The sequence below is a fragment of the Salmo salar genome, chromosome ssa27, assembly GCF_905237065.1.
Source record: "Salmo salar chromosome ssa27, Ssal_v3.1, whole genome shotgun sequence".
In the NCBI taxonomy this organism is placed as follows: Eukaryota; Metazoa; Chordata; class Actinopteri; order Salmoniformes; family Salmonidae; genus Salmo; species Salmo salar.
In genome coordinates, this window is record NC_059468.1 from 30,779,290 (window position 1) to 30,790,293 (window position 11,004).

At 40.7% G+C, this 11,004-nt stretch overlaps 1 protein-coding gene and 1 non-coding gene across 4 annotated transcripts in view; one reads left to right on the top strand and one right to left on the bottom strand.

The window, feature by feature from the left end:
- LOC106588939 (collagen alpha-2(I) chain) overlaps nucleotides 1-7,070 on the bottom strand; it is a 24,957-nt gene extending 17,887 nt beyond the window's left edge. The window contains exons 1-7 of one of the 3 annotated variants that reach the window (XM_014178512.2): nucleotides 6,795-7,038; nucleotides 4,427-4,428; nucleotides 3,361-3,372; nucleotides 2,750-2,785; nucleotides 2,135-2,218; nucleotides 1,401-1,457; nucleotides 567-611 (exon numbers count right to left, since the gene is read on the bottom strand). In XM_014178512.2, coding sequence (XP_014033987.1) covers nucleotides 567-611; nucleotides 1,401-1,457; nucleotides 2,135-2,218; nucleotides 2,750-2,785; nucleotides 3,361-3,372; nucleotides 4,427-4,428; nucleotides 6,795-6,864 — 306 coding nt within the window. In that variant the 5' untranslated portion in view covers nucleotides 6,865-7,038. Of the gene's footprint in view, nucleotides 1-566; nucleotides 612-1,400; nucleotides 1,458-2,134; nucleotides 2,219-2,749; nucleotides 2,786-3,360; nucleotides 3,373-4,426; nucleotides 4,429-6,794 lie in introns of all 3 variants that reach the window. The other 2 variants (XM_014178510.2, XM_014178511.2) reach the window with 2 other exon arrangements.
- A 2,435-nt stretch (nucleotides 7,071-9,505) lies between these two features.
- Nucleotides 9,506-9,579, top strand: trnav-uac (transfer RNA valine (anticodon UAC)). The gene has a single exon. It is a non-coding gene; the product is annotated as a tRNA-Val (tRNA).
- The last annotated feature ends 1,425 nt before the right edge of the window (nucleotides 9,580-11,004 follow it).

The window sequence follows — 11,004 nt, forward strand, 5'->3', positions numbered from 1 at the left end:
GGGTCCTAGTTAGGGGCTATAGTAGGGGTCCTAGTTAGGGGCTATAGTAGGGGTCCTAGTTAGGGGCTATAGTAGGCTCCTAGTTAGGGGTCCTAGTTAGGGGATATAGTAGGGGTCCTAATTAGTGACTATAGTAGGGTCCTAGTTAGTGGCTATAGTAGGGTCCTAGTTAGGGGTCCTAGTTAGGGGATATAGTAGGGGTCCTAGTTAGGGGCTATAGTAGGGGTCCTAATTAGTGACTATAGTAGGGTCCTAGTTAGTGGCTATAGTAGGGTCCTAGTTAGGGGTCCTAGTTAGGGGATATAGTAGGGGTCCTAGTTAGGGGCTATAGTAGGGGTCCTAGTTAGGGGCTATAGTAGGGTCCTAGTTAGTGGCTATAGTAGGGTCCTAGTTAGGGGTCCTAGTTAGGGGCTATAGTAGGGGTCCTAGTTAGGGGCTGTACTAGGGCCTGTGAGTTTTTCCTGGCCAGGTCACTGAGTCAGGAAAACCTCCTGGCCTTCATGTTGAGTTTATATGAGAAACAGAAACAACGTTGAGTCATTTGACATCATTTGAGAACTACTTACAGGGGATCCGGGAGGTCCGTTGGGCCCTCTAGATCCCATCAAACCCTGAGGAGAGAAAGACAAAGCACATTGAAATCACATCAAAGTAAAGTTACTGTACATGATCTTAATGCTGTTCAATCAAAATGGACGTCCAATTCAGATATGAATCAGTGAAGAGGGAATGAAATTGGAAAAATGTCAAACAAAAACTTTTGCTTAAAATAGCAGAGAAAGGCTGTGTGAAATGTGTGACATCTTATCCAAATTTAAATCTTAAATGATTTGGGAAGAAGAGGGATAACATTTGAAGAGAATAAAATGGTAATACATTATTCATGGTTACCGAATTGGTATTCCATTGGTAAACACTTAGCTATATATCTTGATGTGTCTCTACAGAGGAAATAACTGCAGTGCACCTATTATGTCCAGGGTTTGGTGTCATATGCTGGACGATGAAGAGGTTATGATCAGTTTCGTAACAGCTCAGGATCTACAAAGCTGTTTCTGGCTGAATCCCAGAATAAAGCCTACTCCATAGGCACTGATAAGATGATGAAAGACTATCAGCTTCACAGTTACAACTCTACCTTGTCCTCCAATAGGTCAGGTGGAATTTTCACATTGCTTGCTTACATCCATCTTATCAGATCCACACAAATGCCTAGGGGTCAGGGGCTAGGCAAGGACTAGTGACAAGGGAATAATGGCCTAAGGGCTAAGCAGGGACAGTGCCAGTGCCAGTGCTAGTGCCAAGTAGGCAGGGCCTACAGGGTGTGCCAACTGGTTAGGGGGGGGGGTTTATTTTGGGGTTAATTCAGGGTCCCACTCTCTTGTGTTCGGGGGCCTCACCATGGGTCCAGGTCCGGGGTCGCTGCCTTTTCCTCCATCAAACTGAGCAGCAAAGTTCTGGTAAAACAAAACAGGGACACACATTATTATCACAGAAATTAACAATTAATAAAAGCCATGTTTGACAAAAAATAATCGTATAGTAGTCATAATTCCATTGGTTAATCCCAGAGGGTCCTGAGACATCAGAGTAGTAGTCCTTAGGGTCAACCATGATGAACCATACTGAACAATATTGACAAACTGTCCCAGTATTGAAAATACGTTTTTAGTTTAAAACGAAATGATCTCAGAATATAAGGTCACCTCCAATCACTTTGTGTGTGTAAGCCATGTTTATGATTTACAATGTCAGGGGGTCATCGTGGAGTCAAAGGTTCGTAGGTCAACAGGGCATAAAGTCATAAGCGTATATGAGGTCATGTGTGAGGTCATGGGGTCAAGACCACCCAATTGAACTCATCCCTAGAGAGTACTAGGTAAGGTTCAAGGGACACTCTGAACACTTTTACCATGGCTGATTTGAAGAGGAACCAAGTGCCCCGGTAACAAACCAAAACAGATGAGTTCTGTTGGTCACGTTTAGAGTTACAAATGTCCTCCATTTTCGGGGGACAAAATTGCCAGCCAGTGAAAACATTTGTTACAGAATTGTCAGCCATTTTATGTGTGACTAAAACATGCTCGTTTTTAGAGTGAGATAATGAGGGACATCATGATATTGCTGAACTTACTCCTCCAAGTCCAGGGGGACCAGGGGGGCCGGCAACGCCGGGGAGTCCATCTTTACCATCTCTTCCATTACGGCCTTGGGGACCCTGAGAGAGAGATAGAAACAACTTATTATTTAAAGAAATCTTTCAGCTAAAATACTTTATATTCTATACATTTTCATGCTGTAATTCCGCTGGAAATGTCCTTCATCCTCTGATGTTGTTTATGATGACTTTTTATTTTTGTTTTGTTTTCTGTTGTGATGTTGCCCAGTCCTGTAACATGCTGTAAGTGCTGTATTGTACACTATAGAAAAATGGTAAAACATTCTACATTATTAGATAAGCAAAATTATTACAAAATGACTACAATTTACAAAATGATGTATAATTGATTTATAGCCATTTTAAAATCATATGTTGTTGCTTATATGTTTATAATATATCTGGGTAAAAATACATCCAATAATATCGTTGTCAACATCGAGGATGTAGGCCTCTGTGCCATGTGATCAAGGGGTGTGGCCACAACGGGGTCAAAGTATGTCATGTGCATTTAAACAAGTGTAGTAACTTGCAGACACCTAACATACAACATCTACACACCAAAGGAACAGCTGGGTTTTCTTTGCTTACCCTGTCACCTCGAGGTCCTTTCACTCCCGTTGGGCCCTATGGTGGGAAAATATCTCAATCAGATAAGTATGGCAAACCACTCAAATAAACATTTTAAAAGCATATCAGTACTTCTAGCAAAGCTGGTCAGACCCTAATCTCAGATAGATTGCATCAATGTTAAAGGAAAAATCCACTCAAACTATCTTTAGGTATTTTTTTCATTAATCCAATGTTGATCATTATGATGATGTGGCCAGTGACACTTTGCTTCTTGAAAGTCCAATATCTTGAAAACTTGACTGCTGCCATGTAAAACATTTTGGGACTGTATCAACAGTGAATTAATGAAAAAAATACCAAAATATATTTTTTGAGTGGATTTTTCCTTTAATTGAGTTCAAGGGTTAGAAGATAGACTGCTATGTGTTATAATGTGTACATAAACAAACTTGACCTTACAGTTTGAGGACAAGCATGTCAACACATTAATGTTACTGTATGAGTCAACAGTGTATACTGACTTGGCCTCTCACTTGACCTTTGACCTTTGAGTAATCCTGAGCCTCAAAGTTCAGATATGCCACACTTTTCTACACTAGTAAATGACACATAAGAACATGTTTGCTCACCTTGAGTCCCCCCTAAATAGAAAAGAAGATAAATAAATTGAAGATTTATTTATTCAGTCTTTCCTACATTTCTTATGTCATTCAAAGTGTAAGCTATAGCAACTGTACCTCAGTTCTCATCTCTCTTTTCCAACAAAGCATATTAGTTGCCAGTGTCATAACACAGTATTGCATGCGTAAGTGTATATTATAAGTCACATGCTTGTGCAGATAACTATATCAAACCGATAACAGCACATAAAGATATGTCATATTAAGCACTATTGCAGAGAGATGTTTAAAGGTGCACTATGGAGCTGGGTCAGTGATCTAATGCCAAATCCAGATTGATGTTGCATGGCAGTAGGCTATGCAGGTGTAGAGGCCAATCAATCAATCATAATCAATTCACATTATAGAAACACTGCCCCTTTAAAGCATCAGAATGCCAATATAGAGCTGAGAAACAATATCCAGGTAAGCAATTTGTAGCAATCTCAACTATAACAGGCCATTTTAAACAAGCAACACTTCCTTTATACTGTAAAAAAAAAAACTGATATAATACAGGCCACATCCTGGGCCTGTGTTAAAAAGCTTCTCATAGTAGGAGTGCTTATCTAGGATCAGGTCTTCCCTTCCACATAATTGTATGAATTATTATCTAAAATGCTAAACTGATTCTAGATCAGCACTTCTCAGAGACTTACTGAAAATGGGCCTGGAATGTATCTGCCATTTTTAGCTTTCAACCCTCTTCCTGATCCTATTAAAGGGCCCGTTGTGCCCAGCGGCCCCATGGGTAAACCAGAACCAGCACGGGCAGTTTTAACTTTCACTGACACCACCCCTGACCAATAGGAGCCTCACCTATTCATTGGCAGCAAATGAAGAAAAAAGAACCCTCTTCAGATGTAGCCTAAAATCAAACTGAAATACTCCGCTATAGTTGAGACTGCTCATATTGTCGACAGAGGGATCCTTTCACCGAATATTAGCTGGAATTTGGAACCAACAGATAAGATGCAAAAAGGTAAAATCCTTCTAAAAGCTGTTTTGATAGATAATATCATGCACATGTACTAACCGCTGTGATGTTTCAACGAGGAGGAGGAGGAGGAGGGGAAAGGACATACTCAGTTAGAACATGATAACTAACATAGTTAAATAGTTTCTGGAGCAATCTAAATTCTCTCTTCTTTTGACCCATTTGTCTAATGCAAAATGCCTTATTTTCCTTTGTAGATAGCAAAATAACTGTTGTTATTTGTTTCCAGAATATACACAAAGATTAGAAAGATTAGAATGATAAGCGTCTAAAAGGCAATCTGACAAAAACAACCAAAACCATATAAAAGGTGAAAAGTATCAAAGCTGTCCATATAAATGTGGCCAAGCTTCTACAATATTCAATCGAGTTTTGTCAACGACAACATTGGGTCATATATAGGCCTGAAGTAGCTACTAAAATTCAACAGCATCCATCTTTAGGGAAAATAAAAATATTCAAATATGACTGAATTATATTTAATGCATTGTTGACAACTTCTCACTGACTGGAAATGTCAGTGTCATTTAGACAGTTTCCAACCAGCCAGCAGTCAGGTGTTTACAGGCTTCAAAGGCCCATGTATCCGCATCCCCTAAGGAAATCAACTTGTGATGGAGAAAAGACCAGAAGTAGGCCTTGTGTAATTAGGTACTGTATATGGATGTACTGATATAAATTAAGTGATCAGCATTCACTATAGTATACCTAAGTAAATTATATCCTATGCTATCCTATGCTTTTGTATTGCATCATTGCCTATTATCTACTCTGTATAGCAGGGCTGCCCAACCCTGTTCCTGGAGATCTACCGTCCTGTGGGTTTTCAGTCCAACCCTCTTCCTGGAGATCTACCGTCCTGTGGGTTTTCAGTCCAACCCTCTTCCTGGAGATCTACCGTCCTGTGGGTTTTCAGTCTAACTTTCTTCCTGGAGATCTACCGTCCTGTGGGTTTTCAGTCTAACTTTCTTCCTGGAGATCTACTGTCCTGTGGGTTTTCAGTCTAACCCTCTTCCTGGAGATCTACGTCCTGTGGGTTTTCAGTCCAACTCTAATTTAACACATTCTACTAATTAGCTGCTCAACAGGACCTCAACTAGCTGAATCAGAGATGCTAAATTAGGGTTGGACTGAAAACATACAGGACAGTAGATCTCCAGGAAGAGGGTTGGACTGAAAACATACAGGACAGTAGATCTCCAGGAAAAGGGTTGGACTGAAAACATACAGGACAGTAGATCTCCAGGAAGATGATTGGACTGAAAACCTACAGGACAGTAGATCTCCAGGAAGATGATTGGACTGAAAACCTACAGGACAGTAGATCTCCAGGAAGAGAGTTGGGCAGCCCTGATGTATAGCAACTTGATTTTGAGGAGTCTAAATTACTACATTTTGGTCTAAATTTTGAAGAACTATTATCTTATGTTGCTTGTTATGATCTAGGCGTTTCCTGTTTAGGCCTCAGTGGTGTCCTCATTATGATGCGGCATAACAACCCGTTCCTCTACATTTGGTCCCGTCCTGCTGATGGAGTGGCATCGCACCTCCTCTAAAATACTGCGTTGTAATGTCCTTACGTGGCCGCTAGATAGCGCAGTTGGACACTTAAAAGAATATCATCATGGAAAATATTGTTTTAACTTATATTACTTGTATATACAACGCAAATGTCATTTGTTTTACTTGAAAATAATGCTCTTAATTCTTATAATACTAATATTAACTATGTTTAAATGAAATAGCTCTAAACCTCAATACACAAGACCTTCTCTTTCACAAGGCCTAACAAATAGGTCATAGCTTGCACTAAGTTACTCAAGAATATGTCCAAATAATTTTGGGATCGAAAATCTATACTTTTGTAAAGATCTATATGTATTTCTATAGAAAATATATCTAGGAGGGTTGATGCCAAAGGGGATGCTGTCAAATTGCCCACCAGGGGGCGACGTTTCAATTCCCTATAATAAAAGTTCATTCCCTGGACTCTGAACAGTATGTACAACGCCCCAAACTTTTCATCCTAGGCGTTTACAGAGACATTCCAATTGTAGTCTAGATGTTCGCAGTTCCATTGTTCTAAAATCTATTCAAAGCCACTACATTAACAACTTTAAACGATTCTTTCAAGGCTGTGATAACGTTTTTTCATCAGTGCGTTTCTCTGAGACTAATCAATTGGCAATTGTATCCACGGAAAAAGAATGAAGAATCCACCGAAATGACCAGGATCCGTTCGGTTTTATACAGCCAGGGGGAAGCCCTCAAAATAACTTTTAGTGGTCCTCTGGTTATTTCCAAGTAAGTTCCATATAAAAGCCAAGCATAAGCGCTGTAAGGTCCTCCTGAACTCTTAAAACAGGACAAAAATCCTCGGTAAAAGACAAAAACATATCAAACTTACATTGGCATGATGCTAGAAATGAAGTTACTGCAAGCAGCAACAGAATCCGGTTATCCACAAAGCTGAGCATGTCTAAGCAGACATGCAGACTCCTTGTGCTGCAGTGCCCTGTTTAACTACTTCAAGCAGGCATACAGTTGTGGTGACTAGAGTAACTCCAAGATTGGAAACCTGCTGCCGTGATGCTAGAATAATACAGACCAATCAGTCCTATTTATATGGCAGGAGGTTCCTTTGTCTGCGTGTCAACAGTCAGCCCTCGGACCAATAGGAGAAGTGAAATCTTATACGACTCCCATCCCATCCATCCCCAATAAGTCATGTGGTCCTACATCTCCAGCCTTCTCTCAGAAACGTTGGCATTACTTTGTCGATGATGACGAGTGCATCGTTTTAATTAGATCCATTCTTGAGGACGTGGACAATGTAGACGTTTAAAAAGGAGTAAGACCTTTTTTTTCTCAGACTTTTTGTAAGGTGGTTCATCACACTGGACGTGTAGCCGAGAAAGAAGGGGTAGTTCAGTACGCCGGAGCTTGGTGAGGGCACGTTGGCCATCCGACTGTCATCTTGCGCTTTGCCCGGGTCGGGTCTGAAGCGTAGGCCAAATCTGTCCAGTGCGGTGCGCGCAGGAATGCGCCCTGCATCTCTGTCGGTCGGATTGAAATAAGAAAATGCCATACAGGCAGAGGATGGAGGAGATTTTTCTGTTTGTAAAAATCAGCACATTTTTTCATTGACTATTTGTTCTCCAAGTTTGACTTTTTAAGCGTGTATTTAGCCTATATTTACCCCCAAGCTTTACGCATTATCACTATTCACTGTTTTGCACAATCATTTCACTGACTTCACACACAGGCCTCTCCCTGCCTGTCGACATTGTAAAGCTTCTAAAATTTCAAAGTGAGTCCTAACTAATATAAAGAAAGCATTTTTCATTCATCAAGACAAACATTTGTTATATTTATCTGAGTGAATAAAATCACAGGTTTAATGACAGATCATCCCTCAAGCAACATACAGTATAAGATATGGGTGTTTTGGTATAAATTATAGCACAGCTGTAGGCTACATTCATTGATGGTGATGGTGGATCCCGTGTTCAAAGGGAACTATATTCTGGAAAAGCCTGTGCATTGTCATGGAATGCAATGGAGGTATTCTACCGCCTGGACTGATCACACAAAAGACAGGTGAGAGAGATCTGATTTCAGATTCTCTCCCTCCCTCCCCAATCCGCTCTTACCTGGCCACATGACCAGACATGTTGGCAGTCACACTACTACCACACTAATGCTTCCCTAATGCTATCTCTACCTCTCACAGTCACATGGACCCTTTTTATTTGGACTGCACATTTAAGAGTTTGATATGATCATACATTCAAAAGTAAATGTAATGCTTACTACAACAGCCTATTAGAAAATGATATCTTTACCACATCAAAGTGTAAATATAATTGATGGAGGCAGTTGTAAAGTAAAATGGACTTAGTTTAATATATACTGATCAGAAATATAAACACAACATGCAACAATTTCAGTTCATATAAGGAAATCTGTTAATTGAAATAAATTCATTAGGCCCTAATCTATGGATTTCACATGACTGGGCAGAGGTGCAGCCATGGGTGGGCCTGGGAGGGCATAGGCACACCCACTTGGGAGCCAGGCCCAGCCAATCAGAACAGGTTTTTCCCCACCAAAGGGCTTCATTAAAGACAGAAATACTCCTCAGTTTCATCAGATGTCTGGGTGGCTGGTCTCAGACGATCCCGCAGGTGAATAAGCCGTATGTGGAGGTCCTGGGCTGGTGTCATTACACGTGGTCTGTAGTTGGGAGGCCAGTTGGATGTACTGCCAAATTCTCTAAAACAACATTGTAGGCGGCTTATGGTAGAGAAATGAACATTAAATTCTATGTCAACAGCTCTGATGGACATTCCTGCAGTAAACATACCAATTGCATGCTCCCTCAACATTTTACAGTGACCTTTTATTGTCCCCAGCACAAGGTGCACCTGTGTAATGACCATGCTGTTTAATCAGCTTCTTGATATGCCATACCTGTCAGGTGGATGGATTATCTTGGCAAATAAGAAATGCTCACTAACAGGGATGTTAACAAATGTGTGCACAACATTTTAGACATTTCTGGGATATTTTATTTTAACTCATGAAACATGGGACCAACACTTTACATGAGTTTATATTTTTGTTCAGTATAGTTTGGAAAGGAGCAAAAGTAGGCTATAAAGACTATTCTGACATCAGACAACCGAAGGACACACATTGTATATAATACAACTTTCGACATCCCCTTAGGGAAATGAGGACCTACTTCAACTGAGAGGAAAATCATTTCAGCAATATCAGTGCAGACTCTCAGATCAGAAATACCCACATATGTTTTAACTTGAAGTAACTCATTGCAATTGTAATAATATGTTGGGTGTTTATATTTGTCCTATTTCACAATTGTGTATTAATATTCAAACTAGCAACCTTTCAGTTCCTGGCCTGATGCTCTATGCGCTAGGCTATCTGCCGCCCTAGGTTTGTCAATTAGAAGTTCCTGCCCATATCCTGGCTTTCTCTTGATGACATTCATGGCCTTTCTCCACCCTGACTATATTTGCTGGTTTATTCATTGTGTTCACACATTATTGTGTGAACACAATCAGACGTCAAATGAGAAGACAGTTCTTATTAGTCCCGTGTGGCTCAGTTGGTAGAGCATGGTGTTTACAACGCCAGGGTTGTGGGTTTAATTCCCACAGGGGGCACAAATGTGGAAAAACATGTATGAAATGTATGCATTCACTACTGTAAGTCGCTCTGGATAAGAGCATCTGCTAAATGACTAAAATGTAAATGTTATTGCAATATCATTTCCATCAGGTATAGCACCTCCCCTCAGATACCTGTGCTGTCCCTGATAAACCCAGGCAGTGTTAACAATAAAGACAATGTGTGGATCATGCACTGTAATGACATTAATAGTCTTAATCCAGTGAAAATGAACTGGAGGGAGACAGTATGAGTGTTGGGTCCCTAATCCAGCTACTAATGTAGCCTAGTCTGCCTCAAAATGGCCGATTCTTCTTTTGTCATGGTCCTCCTCCGCTGGCCTCCCCTCTCCTCCCTGAGCAGTGCCGGACAGAAATGTGTCATCGCTGGAATATCCAGACATCCCAAACTCAAGTCTCTCTCCTGAGTGAAAGGAGGGGGGAGATCAGAGAGGTGAGGGGTGAGTGGTACTGGGATGAAATGTGTTTTAAAGATGGCTGTAACTCACTGTTACAGCTGAACACGGCCCATGTTCTCTGACTGAGACGCTGGAAGTCTTGAACTACTTTGAGACCAGACTGCATTCATGAATATGAAACAGGTCTAGTCTTAAAAACATTACACTTCATTAGAGTAATATTTAGAACAAGAGTTATTTTGGGATCTATGCAGAGTGTCTATGTTTGACCTATCATAACATCAAGCATCAACAACCAGTAGTTGAATGAAGAAATGCTGATACAGGCCGACATCAAGTCACCATGTATGTAGGAGGTACAGTAATGCACCTTCAACATAGATGTTTACGCTGGCACTACACCCTATATAATACGAATAGTGAGTCAATGTCTAGATAGTTGTTTAGACTCAATTTGCAGAAGTCTTCCTCAGACCTCTAATGGATCAGACCTGTGTTTAAATACTATTTTAAATTTTTTCAAATACTTTATCTGGGCTTGATAGTGCTTTTCTGGCTTGATGGACCAATAGAATAGTCCCCAAACTGCAAACCTGATCCATCTGGCACATTCGGCACATCCAGGCATCTAAAGCGAAGTTGGCCACTCACAGATGGAAATTGAATGCCCACAGCATGAATGGAGATTTTGCCCTTTCATTTGATTGGGTGCATAACTCCAGTCCTTGAGGGCTAGTCAGCCCTGTTGATGTTCATCATCACCTTTTAGTACTTCATTGATCACTTTAATGTTATTGACTAGCTAAAGAGTTCCAGTCTAAACTCCACATTCTCTCCTAATGGAAGTCCTTTCCAGGACAGCAAGGAGAATTCTCTCATTCTATTCTTCTTGCAGTCGGCCATTTTGCTGAAACCTTTTTTTCTTCTATTCAACTGTTGCTTCCAGCCCAGATGATGGTCAGGCTAGCTACATAGCACTGCCTGTAGTCGGATTCCAGATGTT